A 19307-nucleotide genomic window follows, 5' to 3' on the forward strand; every position below is an offset into this window, starting at 1 on the left:
TCTAGGACAGAAATATTTAAACAAGTCCAGCCCAAAGAGGCTAAGACACAATCTCTATATTCAAAAAAGAGCACTCAACAACTTAAGGGATATGAGATACAGGAGCTGTGTTTCCCTCAGAATAACTTCTCCATCTGAGTAAGCCATTCCCACATTCTGACATACCTGCAACAATCTCTGTGTGGGGAACACTGCCCTAATTTTAGGAGGATAGGCTAATTTTTCACAGTTCAGCACAGGCATCTGAAGCGGAGAGGACACCGGAGACGTTTTGCATCCTTCCCGCTCCTCCTCCCACCATGTGTGTGTGGTCTCCTGCTGCCAGCCCTGCAGTTCCAGGGTTTAGAGGTCAAGAGGTCAACACTCGGTACTGGAATGTTTATGTTCGCTGCTCCTGTTAACACCAATATCCGTAGTGCTGCGTCCTGCACTGCTAGAGGAATACCTCTGCCTGTCTTTGACGAAAGAAAAGGGAAAATCGAATGATAACATTTGTTTGGTTACTTGGCAGACTTAAGTTAAGGCAAATGTAGAGCATTTAAAAAAAAAAAAGGCAAAGATGAATTACTCTGGCAATAAGTGCTGAGATGTAATCAATAAAAAGACAGCCAAGGAGAGAAGTCTTTACAGAGCAACTAGCAAAGATACACGATGGTCATCAATGTCAAACTTCTTTCCTCTTAAATATAATTTTAAATAAAAACAGAAATGAAGGCACTGACAGGTCTTACAGGCTGCAAGATACATTGTTTCCCATTCTTAAAAAGGTAACTTGGCACAGTTCGGATTCTATACATCTTGTTATGGGCGGGTCTTCTCACTGGGGTACAGTTTGCCCTCCCAGATGTGTGCATACATTTGGTCAAAGATATGCGTATCAAAGCATGGGAAAGGATGTCTGGACGCCATCCAGTTTTTTTCAATCTCACTTCCAACCACAAACACACAGTTGGGGCTATGGACCATGGCACTCGCTCTCCAGTTCTGTGCCAGCAAAACAACTCTTCACACTCACACACACACACAAACACAAACTTCCATCCTCTTCTTCTCATTGCAGAGCTCAACAGCAGAAACGCATGTTTGTTTATGACCCTTTTTAAAAAAAAAAGAGAAAAGCAAAATACTGCTGCAAACATTAAAGAAAAATGCTGGAACTGCTTGGGGAGTGGTCTGGATTTTTGGGGGGAAGCTCACACGCCAATGTGTATGTGTGTGTGTGTGTGTGTGTGTGTGTGTGTGTGTGTGTGAGAGAGGGAGGGAGAGGAAAGGGCGCAGAGCCAGGCAAAGGGCGGTGGGTGTATGAACAATTTTGTATTCCGTTCCTTTTCTCCCCCATCCCCCACTTCTTACTTCCCCTCTCTCCCTCCTTCATCCACCCCCCACCACCTACCCTTCCCCAGTCCCCTATACCAGCAGGTTGTTTAATACTTTCCAGATTTCAGCATGCCGTCGGCCTCCTGGAGGAGCTGCAAGTCTGCTGATGGAATTTGGCGGAAAAGGTTGTGGGTCCAGGCAGGGGATTCTGACATAATAAACCTAAAGGCACTGAGCGCCTCCCATTGGCGGCTCGAGTTAGAAAATGTGATTTTCAAAGTGATTTGGAAACCAAAGGGAAATGACATTTGACAGCCTCTGAAGCAGATGAGAAACTACATCCAGCGTGTTTGAGAGGGAGAAACAGCTGCAAGGCAAACTCCAGTTACAATGACTTTCTATAGGGGGAGGGGGGAGCTGAGCCTCCTGAACAAATCTGCTGTCTCCGGTATCAAGTTTAAATGTGGAGGGCAATTTCAACAGTTGTGTTCACACCGTGCCTCTTGCCACAAATAATCAAATGTTTCAGTCTTAGTGATGAGTTTTTATGTAGACACTGAAATGTGGGCATAGCACTGAAACATTTTTCAAATACAATTTAAAAAATCATTTTTTCTAATGATCTTTTGGAGTGCAAGATAATAGAAAATGAGAGAGGGAAGATTCATTTACAAATCCAGTCCAACAGCCATTTCAGTGACACACCCATCACCAGATGTGAGTCTTATACAACCACTAGGTGGCAGTAGATAACAAGAGTTAGACAAAGTGAGTAACAGCCTGGATGTTGGATCATCAGCACAAGATGAATAATTCAGTTAAAGGGGTGATTAAAAAAAACAAGAGTTTTCGAAACCAACACAAAAGTGGTGACTAGTTAGAATTAAGTCTTTCCATCTCAAAGACACAGGAAAAAAACTCTAAAAAGAATAATGACTTTATTCAGACAGAGAAAAATAGGATCAATAGCCCCACTGGTTTGTATTGACCACAGCAATCAATATAAATGGCCTGTTTTTACCACAAGTGTAAGAATAATGACTTTTTCTAGGCCCCTGGCAGATCGAACGCTGGTGTAATGTGACTGTGAAAAACTGAAAGTGGAAGGAGATTAAAGATCCCCTGAAGTGGAGATGAAAGATTGAATTTGAAAAAAAGGACACCAAAGAAGAATGAGGCTGTGTTTGCAGCAAGCAGTTTTAATGTGGAGGGATGGTGCAGGGGTGAGAGATTGAATTGTCTGCAGCGAGTGTTAACAAAACAGAGCGTTGTGGTCTTTGACCTTACCGTGAGGGGTTTTACTAGCGTGTGAAAAGCGAAAAGTAAAATCAAAAGTGACAGAACAGTTTTGAGTCTGGGATGATAAGTGGGATCTTACCTGACAGCCAGAATATTCCGTCCTCCAATCAGCATGGAGAGAAGGATCACCCATCCTCACTGTATATGACAAATATTCTCCATTCTCAATTCACCTTTCCATTGTCTGCTTTGATGTAGCCATGCTCCATGAAGGTATCAGTCAGATGTGCTCTGAACTTAATTTCACGCACGCACACACACACACACTCATGAGTCATCACAGCTTCTCAGGTTGTATAGCCGATACTTCAGAGACACTTCCAACTAGGCTTCAATTGCTTCCTTCCTTCCTCTGCTGGGGGAATCAACGAATAGTGGCAGGAAATGGCGAAGGCAGTCAAGGAATTCCTTTGTTAACGTTGCTGAATGAGTAGCACTTCAACTGTATTATGTTCTGATTCACTGAGACACATTGGTTATAAAAGGAGTGGCAAGAAAAGAAAGACGTTCAGGATTTCTTTTATTGAAAAATATAGGTTATTCTCGATAAAACAGAAGAAACAGGTAACAAACAAAGGAAGGCATAATACACATTACACAGAGAGGGCAACACAGACAACGCCCCATTCGCACAAGGTTGTTAACCCTAGAAATGACCTGAATATATTATGTAGTGTTCGAGTGATTGGAAATATAAATATCCAGTTATACAAATTATTTATTTGACTCGTTCCCCTTCATGATTCGACACAACCAGGAACGCATCTTTATTTTTTCAATCTATGAGCTCTGCCTTCCACTTAAATGTCCACAGTGATTACCCACACAGAGAAGGAAAGACAGACAGATTTGACAGGCTCTCCCAAAAGTGGGCTTCACAAGTAAAATTATTTTTGGCTAGAAAATTGGGATTTGGCACATCTGTCAGTTTCAGTTAAGGCAGTGAAATCAATCAGTGCAACTGAGCCTCGATACTTCTGGCCGTGGCTTTTAATGATGCAAGAGATACAGTCAAGCTGCAATGACTATGCAACTTGCATAAAAATAGAGTTTTTGTATGCCCTTGCATCTATTGCTAGCTGTGTCTTTCCTTTTCATCCACATATAAACGTAAATAACAAAGCATTTTTTTCAAAGATAAAACAAACACCAAATACTAGTAGTGTCTGGTTAAATTGTGCCTGATGCACTGATTTTAAATAAACCTTAAATCCATCACCATGAGTAGTAGTGGAAACAGTAAGGCAGCCGCTGAACTAATCAAGATCATTTACACAATTCAGTTGAACCACTGTAGCTGCATGGACGCATGAAAACAAGGAAGGAAGTGGTTACCAAACTCTTTTCAGTTTCAACTTGAAAGGAAACATTAGTCAGAAGGAGGAAGCTAATTTGTGTCAGTTATCAGAAAAACTATAAAATCATAATTATGATGTCTTCAGGATAGAATCTGCTCAGTGGAAAAGGGACAACAAAGTGTAGAATCCCTCTTCACACACCTTTGGCTTCCTGTAGTAACACAATTATTTATAGTTAATACAGGCCAATGTATCTAAATTCATTTATAACCCTGCTTTTCTTTAATTACACAGAGGCTAAGCCTGTGAATTAAAAACAGGAGATCATTTGGGGTCTGGGTTTTGTGGTCCAGCTTTACAGCAGCCTTTGAGCAGTGTCACAAGGACCCCGAGTTACATAAGGGGAAAAAGCTCTATGGCACTTTACTATAATATTTTCAGATGAAAGGGGCTCAAGGCAGGGCTTCACACTCCAGTGACAAACACAGCCCCCTTTATTGTGACAAGATCACCAGCAGTAATCCTGTGGTGACAGAGGCCTTCTGTTCAGCTCAGGCCTCATGATGTCTCCCACAGTCAGTGAGAGAAAACACAACAATATGAAGAAGAAGGAGAGACAAACCAAATTTGAAAAGCACATGAGAGGGAAGAGACAGAAGGCATGAGCTGAGCTTTAGTTATGGAAAGTGTTTTCCCCAAAAGTTTCTTTCCAACTCCTTTCACTCCCTGCTTACTTCTGGAATGTTCCATATTCAGAGTGGCTGTTCTTCCATGTCAGTTCCCTCAGTGTTCAAAAGGTAGAGATGGATTGACAGTGGAGGGTAAGGCTCTCTGACAGATGGGCTCTTTCAAAAGGAGCAGTCACTCTCTCCTTGCGGACCTACAAAGTCATAGTTCTCCCTCTTTTTCACAGTCCCATTCCCACAGTACCCTTCAGACGAAAGTGTCTTATTTCTGTTCAAGTGCAAATCCACACTGTCAAAGGACTTGCTAGTTTCACATAAACCTCTTCCAGAGCCGTGTCCTTATTTTCTTTTCAGTGGACTTCAGTCTCACAAGCGGATCTCATCGTCCTCATCCTCCATGAAGGATGAGAAGTTGCTCTCCTCCTCTGGCGGGGCACTGAAGGCGCTGTCTGTATCTCCTGCGTACGTCTGGCTGTTTGGTTTCTCATCCAGGGCCGCAGAGCCAGAGCTGGACATGGAGCAGCTGTCCAGATGCTGCAAGTGTTTGGGCCGAGTTTCGGGGGTGTACTCTGGGGTGTAGGGGCCTCCATGCTCGGGCCCTAGATCTACAGAGCTGGCTGGTTGCAGAGAGGCCTGCTGCTTCATTTCCTCTTCCTCCATCTCCTCCTCTGCTTCCCCATCTCCATCTTTCTCTCCCACCACGCTATCTTCCTCCTCACCGTGGATGCTGAGAGGCGGTGAGGCGCGGCCCTCGCTGCTCTTGCCTTCCTCGTAGCCTAGATCGTCATCCTCCTTCTCCATCACCCCGAGGATGTCCCCCAGCATGGAGGGTCCCAGGTCCAGATGGAAAGACATCACCGACTCAGCGTGCTTCATTCCACCGCTGTAGTGGTAGGGGCTCTCTGGTAGCTCAGTCAGCTCCCCGAAGCTTTTCTCTTCCAGCTCAAGAAAGTGAGAAGCTGCAGCTCCGCCCCTCCCGTCCCCCTCCCCGTAATGCTTTATAGGACTCGAGGACAAACTCTTTGCCACCAAACTGTCCCCTCTGTCCTCATCGTTGAGAAAGGGCAGAGACATGGCGTTCTTCACATAAGTGGGTGACCCTCCAGGAGTGTCCAGGATGTCCCTCTGCTGGTCGACCCTGTTTACAGATTGGGAGCGCTTGCTACTCCTGAAGGTGCGAGACAGGAGGCTGGGCCGGGGCGAGCGGGGCAGGGAACTGCTCTCAGGGGGGGGTTCTCCTGAGCGGGTGCTGAGGAACGAGGTGTCTCCGAACGCATCGCCACTGCGGCCCACATGCATGGTGTGGCGGAAGTCTCCCAGCGGGGCACTGATCATCTCCCGGGTCAGGTCCATGCGACGCTTGGTCTGGGAGGTGCCAGACACCAGCTGTTTGAGGATCGGCATGGTGACTGATTAGTTTTGTTTTTGGAGTCAGAAAAAAGCTTCCAAGTCTTTGATATAGTCCTTATGAGAGACGTTGGGCTGATGGTTGACTCTCCTCAATTGCAGTCAGCGTGGGAACCTGAAAGATTAGAATATAATTAATGAAATGTGTTAATTGTATCAAAAATAAACGTGTCCTTAAATTCTCAACAAAAAAAAGACATTTGAAGTAAACACATCTGCCAAAATGTTATGCACAATTAAAAAAGGGGACATGCTGTTCAGTAGCACCTCCATGACAAACATATTTACGAATATCAAGAAGAAACATATATTTAAAAAAAAAAAATGGGTTACCTAATAATAAAAAATCATCAACATAACATTGTATAGAATATTCACACCAAGCGTTTTAATCCCATCAAGTAAATATAAACATTTCTAAGAATCTCATGTTCCACTAATTACAAGAGCTGAAGCTACCAATTATGCAGCTCCATAATGATAAGCAGCACTCTTCCAACATCTCTGTGAGATGACCTCTGAAATGCACTCGGAAAAAGACATCAGGAGCACCACAGGATTCTGCTTTGACTGCATTATAATTGAGAGCAAAACACCAACCACAGACCAAGATGGATCAGAAAAGGATAGCTGGGGGCTGCCAGGGATTTTTCTGGTGCGAAGCTCAACTTTGGCAATAAAAGTATGACTAAAAGCTAATCTTGCAGTCACAGATAAAGTAAATTATACAATAAGAAATATACCCCTCACAATCGAATATGCTATTCAACATTCGCCATTGTTTGACAAAAGGAAGATGAAATTGTGATCAGAGACATGAGTCCCTAGCCGTTTTCTTCTTCCAAGACAATGGTGTATAAGCCTATGAAGCTCGCTTACTGACAAGCTGATAGAAACCGTGTCCCTGCATTATTGAAACATGCAGCGGAGACAGAGAAGCCTCACCGCAGGCTGACAGCAGTCTGCTGTTTCTGCAGGTGCTGCACTGGAGGACAGGAGCAGGAAGTCTAATTAGCTATAAATCCCCAGCTCATAAAACACACATAAAAAGAGCACTGTCATGGTGGTCTGCAAAAATGAAGTGCAAGCCGTTTCTACTGACAGACATCAGACACACATGCATATCATTTGTGAGTGGAAAGTCTCTATGGTTACCGCAAGCAGGCCTAAAGAAAGCGCTTACCTTGCTATCGGCACTGTGCAGTGCACCTCTCTGGCTCGCACACCGTGCATTTTTCTGTTTGCCCACGCTCACGCAGAAATATCATGAAAAGTCAGCACCTTAACCTTGGCTTTGGATTCCTCACAGACAAGCTTTCAAAAATATATTTAAGTCAAGAGTTGTTTTTGGTAGTAGAGCCGTTGGGAGATTTAGGGTGTTTAATGTGACAGGCTTTTAAGTGCGTTGACCTCGTTCTTCAGTCTCCACCCCCCACCCAACCCCCGTCTTTGCCAGCTGAGCCATACTCTTCTTCCTGTTAATGCCCTCACCTGCTTTGGTTTCCATGGAAACACCCTCCTGCAAGCAGAGTGTTTCCTGTCAGGGGCTGCGGAAGGCTTGAGGCTTCATGCAAGCATGCAACACATGGCCTCCTTCTGTGTCAACCCAGAGCTCGTACAATACACCCTTTGAATGGGATGTCTGCTATGTTTTCACTCATTCATCCATGTTGTATATATATATTTGTATAAGTGAAAATGGGAATTCATACAAAAATATAAATGTTACACTACATTGGGCAAGGAAATAAATGTATCTATAGTTAGAGAAACATATACATTTGAGATAACAACGTTTTTGACTCACCATGTGAAAACTTTCCATGAACTCAAACAGTTGTGCCAAAACACACAAACAAGATGAAGAAACATGTTTATTATTGAAGCTGCATGTACCGATTTGTTTTTAAGGAAATAATGAGGGAAATATTTCACACCCAGCCAACAAACAACGTTTTTTTTCTGGCTAGTTAGCTTCTGGGTGGCATACACAGGCAAGCAAAAACAACCAGCAGATGAAACGAAGGATGACGGTGAAAGCCCGACTCCCACTCCTCCATCTCACTCCCCTGGGCCAGGATCAGGCTGGAAAGCTTTAACAGTGCCCATTGCAGGGACATGGGTGCAGAAATGTGTTACAGACCACCAGACGGAACGTTCATCAGCTAAATCCAAACCAGGCACAGGCCTTTAGCAGCAGCATCATCTATCGGATACACAGCGTGCATAGCTTTGTGCATCTTTGTGAAAGTGTGTGTGCATGCACGTGTGAGCGTACATGTGAACGAAAAAGTGAAAAAAGGGCCTGAGAAGGCAGCAGTTAGCGTGGGAACTACGGGGTCACAGCGGGAGGATTGACTTTATAAACAGACTTTCACAATACTGAAGGTCTGGCTGCAGCAGAAAACCCAGTGGAGACAGAGAATGTGGGACAGAAACAGACAGGAAGAGCTAAGAGGCACATCTGCAGATTTTCATTTTGACAGCAAAACGTTTACACACACTCCACACTGACCTACAGACCTTGAGCCCTTTGGATGACAGGAATCTGAGCAGTCTTGGTGTGTGGATGTGGTATTTCTAAACTTCTGAGTAAAAAGCAGCAGTGCATGAATGTCTACACACTGTGATAGACTTGAGCACACTGGGAGCGATTCCAAACCATCGCCAAAGCTGCCTCACTTCTCTCATCTTTTCACATCTGTTCAAGTAAATGATATTCCAACCCATCTGTTCAAGTAAATGATATTCCAACCCATTTCCCCCAAATGTATTTATGTCATGGGAAATGTAATGTTAGCTCTGTTTATAGATCACATAACTCAATTATCAATATAAATACCTAGCCAGGGTCTAAGGAGGGTTCTAAAGCTGCTTATATATCATACAGTTATAGCTGCTACTTTGTGAGAAGATCAAATACCAACACCCGCTTCTTCAGAGGGAAAAGCACAGATATAACGCAAGAAGGAGTTACGCAGAAATGGGTTCTTTTACTGAGCGGGGTGAAAAGAGGCAGCACTAAATCAGACGGCAACCTGGGTTTTGGATCTCAAGGGAAATGCTGCAGTCATTTATAAACACTTCAGAGAAATGCTACATCACAGGAAGTGAAAATACAAAGCTTAAGCCATGACACAAAATCACTTATACCGTCTAGACATGCATCAATTAAAGTTGTACAGCTTAGCTAACAGCACACCTCGTCAGGAGATTGAATTGATATGCGAGACACCAGACTCCTGTTTAACCTGGATAATTTGTGTTTAAGACAAATGTTAGTTTCCTGTCAATTCTCTCACACCGTCACAAGAGATCACTCACAGACATACACTCGAACACCACTAATGGACCGTTTCCCTAATTGAGTATTGATTCATCTTCTTTGTGCTTAACTTGTTCAGTGTGTATTCTACAGTCTGGGGAGGGGTGCTGCTCCAGCGATGGGGGCTTTGTGTCTGCCTCATTTAAAGTCACTGACCTGGATGGACAACCACATGACCTGAGGGTGAAAAGACATTGGCGGGGGGTTGGAGTCCACATGCACCCAAATCGGGTGAAGAGGATCCGTCTCACTGCTCTGCTTGTAAAACACTGATGGCCTTACCATTTGTAAACGCCCCATTTGTTCGTTAAGCTCTCGTTCATTCCCATATGTTTAAGAGCAACACAAACAAGAGTTACTGTTCAGTAATTGGCGAGCACACATACGCACACACATGTTTCCAGTAATTAAGTTGACAAATGGCCTGTAGAAGATAGGTATCTGCCATGCAACTCAGTTAGTGCGGCTGAATGTCTCATTTAGAAAAGGAGCAGCCCAAGGACAAACAGTGGAAATCACATTATCTCTGAATCACACAGACCGGGAACAAGAGACATAAAGCTGATGCTGCCCTCCGAGGTAAATAAAGCAATGAGAGTAAACATTACAAATAAAGCTGTATTGCTTGCATAAAAGCCAGATTTAGCCGTTGCTTAAACGGTGCACTTTAGGGAATTCTAGATGGCATACCATTTGCTTGCTACGTTTTGATTCATATCAAGTCGTTGACCTATAGGCTATCTGAAAAGTGGCATCGTGCCCCGCCAACACATTTCCCTGGCTCTCTCCACCATGGACTTCCAACACAGCAAGCGAGCCAAGGGCTCATTTTGATCAAAGTGTAAATCCTCCGTGGTCTAAAGAGCAAGGCAAATCTAAAATCTGTAAAATGTTGAAATTCAGACCACCCTTAGTCTGCGAGTGTTGGCTTTGGGTTTTTTGTGATCAAATATTTTATACCAATCTTAATCCAGTTTAAAAATGTATTTATCAAATCAAATATTTACAACATTTTAAAGCAAAAATATCTAAATGGTTTTTCCAGTTTGTATGAGAGGATAATGAATTATAAAACTGAATATATGGGGGATTTTTTTTTTTTATCCAACAAAATAAGACATTTGAAGCCACCACAGAAGGCTCTGGGAAGAAGTTAATTATTTAAAAAAACAACTCATAAATTAATTAACTGACAGAGACATCAATAATGAATTTAAGTTTTAGTTGCAAACCTGGATAGAAATATAATCAAATAAGGAAGGAGAGATTCATCCTTAATTATAAGAAGATTAAATAAACACCAACGTATTACAGATAGAATGAAGAAGCCCATGTATGTATTTCTCAAACACAGATGGCAAAAAGCTCACATATCAGTGCTTTTGCCCTCCCTAATAATACCTGGAAAGCTAGTGTGACGCTTCACACTAGCTGATATGCTAATGTCACACATCACCCAGCAGGAGACTCTGCTTTGCAAGGATCAAAGCACAACAGATTTTTAGAGCTTCCCTGCTAATAAAAGTGCCCCTAGGATTTTTGAATTGGCATTCATATCAATGAGAACTAAATCTGTTGCTATCCTTAGATCAGTGAGTAAAGCATTTGAGGTAAGCAACTTGAGCTAGAAGATCAAACTCATACGAACTCAGCAGTGTTTAAAAATAGAATTCTGAATATGGTCGATAAATGTACAACTAAACAGTTTTATATTATCCGTGTTGGATCTGAAGCTGAATTATCAATAGGTAAACTATACAATTCTGTCTTTAAGAGCAGGTCAGAAGAGTTAAAAAAGAAAGAAAGAAGAAAAGTGACATATGATGACACTTTCAAAAGAGCCAACAACTGATGAAAGGGTTCCTGGCAATAATTACACCTTAAGCAGTTCAGCTCAAATGTGTACTGGCTGACCTGAGAAACTGAAGAGGAGAGGACTCGTCTCTTTTACAGTTTCAGCTGACACAGCCTCCAGACAAAACACTCCATCTCTTTCTGTCCATCCTTGGCTTTGGTGAAACCGACAGCTTTTATTACAGACACAAAGAGCGGATGACAGACAAGAATGCCATACTCAATATCAGTGCCTTGGCGAATGTAAAGTGTTCTGTTGTGGTGTAAAAAAAACTGCTACACATCATTTTCCTAAATCTACAATGCCTTTTTCTACACAACCACTATCGTCCATTCCCTGTGTGCTATCGTCTCTGATCAGAACTAAAGTCCCAAACATGGGACTGAAATGGAAGCCAGCATGGCTCGACATCAACGTCATCTGTGTACTGGGCATGGCATCTGAATACAAGTGGAGGGTGGGAAGACATTGGCTCCAATCCAGAAGTTAATATCTCAACATAATCAGAGAGAATGAGCAGAGAGGAAGTTGACATTGGCGATATTGACAAGAAAATAAACACTTAATATTATTACTTTGGAGGAGGTTATGTTTCAGTTTGGTTTTCTTAGTCTGTTTGTCAGTAGGATGAAAAAAGCGTTTAATCTGAATCTGGGTTTATGCATTATATTTTGTTTATTGGACGGCCCAGCAGGCAGCGTTGTTGTCCACCAATGGAACATCAGTGGTTTGACCCCTTGACCCCTTGATATGCGAGTGCTTGTAAATGGTCATCTTTCCTGATGAGCAGGTGGCACCTAGTACAAATGTGTGTGAATAGGTGAATGCTGCCTTTTGTTGTAAAAGCGCTTTGTAGTGGTCGGATAGACTACAAAAGCGTTTTATATAAATGTAGTTTATTTACTATTTATGGGAACGGCCTTGGCGGTGTCTATGCTCTCCGAGTGCCCTTCTAGTTTTGAATGTATTTGGCAATAACACATGGCTAAAAACCTTCCTAGCTTTATTATTCTCATCCAGCTGAGCCTGTGAGGTTAACATCTTGCTCCAGGTCATCAGTAATTGCCCCCCGTCACTACAAAACACGTCTGAGCACTTTTAAAATGGGTATTCACAGAATTGCACCAATCTGACAAAATTACCACTGAGATAAGTGGCTTAACACCACTAACCTCGACACAGCAGCATGCTTTTCAAAAGTACAGATTAGACCGGTACAACACAGCTTACTATGATAGAAACATGTGTTAGCATGGGGTACGTCCACAGGAAGGAAAGGGAGAAAATGAGGCGGCAAACCCTCCGATCTCTCCGGAAATCTACTCAGCCTGCCCTTCCTGGCCACTCATAGCGTAAACAAGGCCTCCATCATACAGTATTACTGATGGGCTAACCAAACAAACACAGCTCATATCTCCATTAACTCACAATTGTAATAACCTTCAGTGCTGTGGGCTAGTGCTGGGAATGTGTGTTCAACAACTAAATGGAACATGCATCATATTATGGAGCGCCTCAACTTTATTGACTTGATGCTGAACACACCGGATCTTAATGGCGCAGTTCCACTGCAGCGCGGAGCTCGCTTTAAGCGTGCCGTGTCGTGCCGTCCCCTTTTTTGGTTGTGCTTCCACTAGGCCAATTACCGGCGCGGCACGGCGCGGGGCCACTTTTTCACCTCTTTTCTGGCCCTAGAAAATTGTGGTTCTATCGGGGCCAACAAACAGGGCTGAGTCGGGCTGAGTATGCTAAACTAGAGAGAGGAGCGCTGGCAAGAGGGCTAGAACTACAACAAGATGGACATATTTGACCGTGATTTAATTGTAATACACGTTTCAAAATGATGCCGAAGTAACAACATACTGATACCGGTTAGTAAAAACCATGAATTAATGCTTTGGCAAGTTTGCAGACAGGCGGCAGGCGAAAAACCTTTTAAAATGCGTGTGTTCTAAATGGAGATTGGCTAAGCTAACGCAGTATATGCTCCGACCGTCCACACTCACAACAACGGCCTACAGACATAAATAAAGCAGCGACTGTATTCACCATGACACAGGCAGTCTGTGGTGTGTACTTGTTTAACTTTTGTCGAGTTTCTGAACATATATAAGGAGCTGTGAGCTCTGAGTGCTAACAGCTAACGGCTGTGTTGTGTTTCTGGATTTCTCATTGAAGATGACGTCACGGCTCCGCCTACACTGCGTTACTATAGTAACTACCCCAGTTCCTAAACTGTAATGGAAGCGCAGCATGAAGTGAGTCGGCCCTGTTAAGGCCCAACGCGGCCAAGCCGTACCGAGCCGTACCGAGTGTGGCCGAGGCCGACCGTGTAGTGGAAATGGGCCATAACTCTACAGCAGAATTAAAGCCGAGTCACAGATGATGACAGATTCAACCTCAGGCCCAGGTGTCCCTATCGTCGCCCAGGTGTCCCTATCGTCACCCAGGACAGACTGTCACCGACCAACCAGGTGTCTCTTAAGAGCTGCAGAGAAGTTACAATTTGAAACGCTCGAGTGGAAACCTGTGCTTCTCTATGGAAAGAATGCAGAGAACTTATGGGATGCAGAGAATCTTGCTTTATAGTGCTATATAATTATAGGGGTCAGACAACAGAAAAGCAACACAATGCACATACTGAAAGTACGCCAAAGAAGCTGCTAACAAAAAGTGGAGGGCTCTTAGGTGTTTGTTTTTTTAGTACAAGTTTCCACTTGACTTTTGCATTGTGGCCGTCTCTGAGTGGATAATAAGTGTACTGTGAAGTGGATACCTTTCAAGGTTTAATATACAATTATTGGATTAAAACAAATCAAAAGCAGTTCAGGTAGTGACAAAAATCATCATTACATTTTGTGCAGTGACATTGTCTACCGCTATGCTAATATAAACTACATCCAACAACAATGAAACAGGATGGCAGAAATGAATAAACAGTTCCTCCGGGTCACAGTACCAACTGCAGCCAAGCAAACAAAGCAAAGCATGCTGGAACAGACCAGAACACAATGGCACTAAACAAAAGACACAGGAACAAACACAGCATTCAGACACTGACATATGAGACGCCCATAGAATTTGATGTTTGAATACTAGGTTATAAAAAGGTAGGTGGCCGCAAACTAATGAACTGTTGCTTTTTGTCACAAGTCACACCATAAATGATGTATTGAGAGACTGTACATTTTCAACAACTGGTACATTTCCCACTAAGGATTTTCTGTAACATTTGCAGGCAGGTAGTAACTAAGAGAAAAGACAACCACCCAACATGATACTTATGCTACACATCCTTCAAAAGCAACGGTCATGCCCTCTATAATAATAATCCTGTGGTTTACTCTCACCATCCTCAGAGGCATTCCAGGGGAAAAAAATAACAGTTTATATTGGCATTTCCTGGAATGTGAAGGGGCTGGACAGGACACACACATTGCCACAAATGAGCACACAAACTACTACATGTTCAAACATGGGTGCTGGACCATACACTCAGTGGCCACAAATAACACACTGAAGTTGCACTTCAGCCCCACCGCAAGAGGCTTTTGAGACAGTGATTATCTCAAAAAACAAGTTAGTAAACTGAATCCTGAGCAGGTTGTGTTCTGGGATGTGAGCCAGCAAAAGCTGTCTACACTGTGCTGTGTCCAATACCAGAGTGGTTGGCACCGTGTCCAACACCACACGGAGGAAGGATAACTTTCACCTTCGGGCACTAAACACATGTCTCCTGCAGGCAATTAGACACTTTGTAATTTAAGGAACAGAGGAAAGTTGTTGGAGCAGAACCTGTGCAGGCTGGTTGAGAAATGTGTCGCCTGTTCTCAAAAGGCATTTCAAAAGCACTTCTGGGGAAAAGCTAAACCTGCTAACCCTGTGACATATAATTCTTGCTGAGGAGGTTGAGTTGTTGCCGTGTCATCAACCTGAATCCATCATCGTCCAGGCAGAAATGTTTGACATCTCACGAATGCCCTCTGCGTGTTTGGGATTAGACGGCTGAGATGTCACATTAACCCGTGAAAACAAAGAAAGCCACCCAGATGGCCTCACAAGAAGAGACATCAGATAACATTATCTACTCAAACAATTGCTGAGTGAGGAGCTCTTATCAGTATGTCGGCCAAGGCCTGCAGACCTGAGGCCTATCACCTTATTATCCAGTCAATGTGCTCAAAAGATGCCATCCTGAAAACCCTGCTAAGCAAAGTGAAAGGCCCTGCCAACTAAACAGGCTTTGGGTTATGTGTGTAATGAACTGGACAAACAGGACAGGCGTGCACTGCCCGACAGGCCAAAGTGTGCAGTGGGAAATTTTGTTTTTAGTCACCTGATCAAGTAAACTAAGAACAACAAACATGGAGGCCAAATAAACTCATTCTCAGTTTACAAAAACACACGTTTACAAGTAGTGTCAGTATTGGGAAGAAGACACGTTTAATACACTTAATATGAACTGAAAAGCAAAGTGTCACCAAATATATGTATGGCCTAGTTTCGAGTATTTAGAGGCTCACTTCTGTCCTCATATGAGGCCTTTGAGAGCGTTCTAGCTTAGTGAAATGTGAAAAGCTAACGTAAGAAACCAATGCTTTAATTATAGCTACAAAGCATTCTCAGGTAAGCTAATTTTGCATATTAATGTTACTGTTGAGGGGGTTTCAGACACAAAGGCCACGGTAGACTACCCACAAATAACTGCTACAGGGACTAGAAATAAGTCTTCTTAAGTGTCTATTTGACAGCCCTCTTGCATTTATCAGTCTAGTCATTCACTCTCATTACAATAAAGCTGTGGTTCGGGGTGGGTCAATGGCAGGAGAACAATAAGTAGCTGACCACAAAAGCATCAGCTGCCTCGCGCACCGTGCGCTCTACTGAACCGATAAATAAAGCAGCCCTGTTAAATACATATTTGAGCTGTATAAACAAATAAAAAGGTGCATTTTATGTGGTTAGTGAAAGTACAAACATAAAAGCGCATGCACTTACCGAGCATCCCCATTCATAAAGCCGGGTGCTGCTTCACTTTCAGGCCCCCAGCAGGTTGACAAAGGGGGCGCGTTCAGCAACCGAAAGCAAACGTAAACCGCTCGGATCAAACTGGAGAAATCCACGGAACAGATCGACAGAGAGATCTCTCTTTTTTTATTTTTAGAAACGTTACTGATGCTCTCACTGCATCCTCAGAAGCGATGCTGCTGCTCTGAAGCCAATAACTCAGCACAATGCCTCCTGCCTCGGTAGTGTGTTTGAACACGCCCTCTTTACAGGCTCCTTAAAGACACAGGCTGCCAGCATGGGGCCACCAGACAGCCTCAGTCTAATAAGGTGGGGCCGGTGTCATGAACACTAATGGCACATTATTATTATTATTAAACAGAAACCTGAGAAATACATCAGAATTAACTGTAATACAACCAATCGTGCTTTTAAATGGGCTCATAGATTTAAAAATGTTAGAAACCATTTATGTAGAATGTATTGGTCTCAACCTATGGTCTCAACCCACCTTTGACATCAGTCCAGAAAATATTAATATTGTCAAGACTGTATGTATAATGCAATTAGCAGTATAACCCATAACACACTTTTTTCTTTGTGGTATTAGAAGTGGCATGGCTGATGATAAAAAGCTGTGTGAGAGGCCTAGTAAACCTTTGTGAAAAACCTAGACATATCAAAGGAAGTTGAAGAAAATAAAATCCTCTTGCATCCTAAAATAAAGGTTCTAGAAGGTGCATATAGGGAGACACCTAGCTAATTGTACATGATGAACAGCATACACAAGCTAACACGGCTAAAATGTGGGACACAGTATCACTCTTTGTGCTGAGAATCACGCAAAATTAGAGACATCCACAGTTAGTAAAGGCAAATGGGGTTGTTGTATATGGCGATTAAATACAGGTATGAGATTTGAATCACTTGTTATGCAAACTATTTAGACATTGATGATAGATGTTAAAAGGTGCTGATTTATTTCTCACATACTGCAATCACTGAAGGCTGTTTTGAGTGATTGACCCATTTGTTTGACCTAGTGTATTCCAGGTTGATCAGCTGCTCTCCGTCAGTGACCGCTAATTTGTATTTTTGCAATGGTAATGACTGGGAAGCAGCCGAGGAACACAAGGATGTGCATACTCACCCTGAGCTCAAGAGAAAGGAATGTGTGAATGGTTGATAATTATCAAAGGGCAAAAGTCACACTTCTCCCATACACAGTTAGAAGGACTATATTTTTTTTCTTTTAGTTTTTACTTAACCGTTCATGCTGTTCCCGAAAATATCTGCATGCAGAGTGTCAATAACCCACATTCAAAAGTTATTTCCTGCCTTTGGCTAAGTTCCCAGTGTGGTCTGTCCCACCAGCTGATGGGAGAACAGAACTCTTTAGGATGAGAATTTGACTGCAATGGCCTTTTGTCCAGGAACAAGCTGCATTCAACTATTAGTTGACATAGCCACGACATAAAATGAATCACTTTAACTACTTTCTTGGCTGACATCCACTCAAATGATCATTAAACATGTATTTTATTTAATATGTTTCCCCATAAGAGGGCTCTGTCACTCGATCTCCAAATCTGGTTATTGAATCTGGCAAGAAAGGTAATCAGAAAAAAACAAAAGCCTGCTTTTACTGCACATGCAGCTGGTCTATATATGTATATATACAGTATATATATTATTTTTTTCCCCCCCAAGCCTTAATACTGCTGTTATGGGTGAACACATTCATTTAGCACATGATCATTTATTTCTTCAATGCAAGAAAGTTGGAAATAAACACAGCATGGAAGGAATCTGAACTTCTGCAGAGGAAACATCAAAGCTGCATTCTTCTAGGTGTTGCTGCATGAGCAATACGGCTACAGTCTTCTTTTGTTGCAGCTTTGTGTATTGCACTGTAAGCTTTGACAGCTCGGTTCAGGAGAGGGTGTTTGCAATGGAGTAACAGCCTTTGCCTCATCCATTGATACGTATGTGTCTGTGTTGGTGTCTGATGCTGATGTTTAGTCTTTTCAAAAGTCTTTTCACAGTTGAGGCATTTTGGACATTCAGGGAAATCTTTAGCTGTCTGGCCTTTTGATGTTTACGTTCCTCCCAGATTGTACATGCCCTTTTAACTTTCGAGGACTATCAGTTTGGCAATCATTTCCAAAGCCAGCAGTCTGTGGATGTGGTCTGGGGATGTGTATCTATTCAGTATGGCTGTTGATGCCAGAGGATTAGACAAGGAGCTGCTTGATTGAACAATTTCTTTCTGCAGTGTAGGGGGATCCATCGTCTATCTTTTTAGTTTTGTTATTTCACAGCAGAGAGTGTAAAATGCTGCAGCGTTAAGACTATAAAGCATATCAGAGAGCAAAGACAATGTCCTTTAACCCTTTTGCCTTGTAACCCCGCCCATGACATTTTGGGTGGCGGTGGCAATTTATTATGGACAAATACCATGGCAAAGGTCCAGAGACGGCTGGTTGGTTAAAAATGAACATCACAATTCTGCCAGTGCCTTGAAGAGGGCAGTGGGGAAACCTATTATCAACCCATGCTCACAAAATGGATTACGATGCATAATCTCCATTTCATTTACTGTCCCGACTTTCGTGAAGAAGCCTGTACTGACTGCATACTAAGCGATATGTGACTTGTGCATGTAATGCCATAATACCAGAGGACTTCTTAAACTTTTTAGAAGCTGTGACATCCAATTTCTTTTCCCATCATACATCATGATTTTGTCCTCATTTTGAAAACAGCAGTCAGGCTGAGTTAGCTGTGTCGCAATTGTGCTCTGATTGACTCCAACAAGCGTCGTCAGAATGAGGACGCACTGTGTAAGTCGCTCCCATGAGGAGATACTGAACTGAAATGTAAAAATGTAACAGATTTGTTGATGTGACACCTTGTCTGTGCATCTTTGTGAATGAACAGAAGATTATTATGTGTGCCTATTCACAGTGAATTGAGTAGCATTGAGTGTGAAGAATTACCATAATTTAAAGTTACAAAACAGAATTATTCAAACTGGTACAAAGCAATATGTTATATTTAGTTTTTAAAACTGAGCTTTAGTTTTATTGAAGAAACAAGTTGGGCTATAAAAA

The 19307-nt window shown here is 42.6% G+C and overlaps 1 protein-coding gene across 2 annotated transcripts; it reads right to left on the bottom strand.

Moving 5' to 3' along the window:
• Positions 1-3119: 3119 nt before the first annotated feature.
• cdc42ep4a (CDC42 effector protein (Rho GTPase binding) 4a) lies at positions 3120-16427 on the bottom strand. Of its 2 annotated transcripts, none has more exons than XM_034143456.1 (2): positions 16186-16427; positions 3120-6122 (listed from the first exon to the last, which is right to left on the bottom strand). In XM_034143456.1, the coding sequence occupies exon 2, from the start codon at positions 6002-6004 to the stop codon at positions 4967-4969; it is 1038 nt and encodes a 345-aa protein (XP_033999347.1). In that variant the 5' UTR covers positions 6005-6122; positions 16186-16427; the 3' UTR covers positions 3120-4966. The 2 variants fall into 2 exon arrangements, with proteins under 2 accessions (XP_033999347.1, XP_033999349.1); XM_034143458.1 differs by lacking the exon at positions 16186-16427 and adding an exon at positions 7191-7407.
• Between the last annotated feature and the right edge of the window lie 2880 nt (positions 16428-19307).

Source organism: Trematomus bernacchii, unplaced genomic scaffold, assembly GCF_902827165.1.
Source record: "Trematomus bernacchii unplaced genomic scaffold, fTreBer1.1, whole genome shotgun sequence".
Lineage (NCBI taxonomy): Eukaryota > Metazoa > Chordata > Actinopteri > Perciformes > Nototheniidae > Trematomus > Trematomus bernacchii.

What these genes read in the sequence shown, in the direction of transcription:
- cdc42ep4a (XM_034143456.1), bottom strand. Translation starts at nt 6,004, where the DNA reads ATGCCGATCCTCAAACAGCTGGTGTCTGGCACCTCCCAGACCAAGCGT.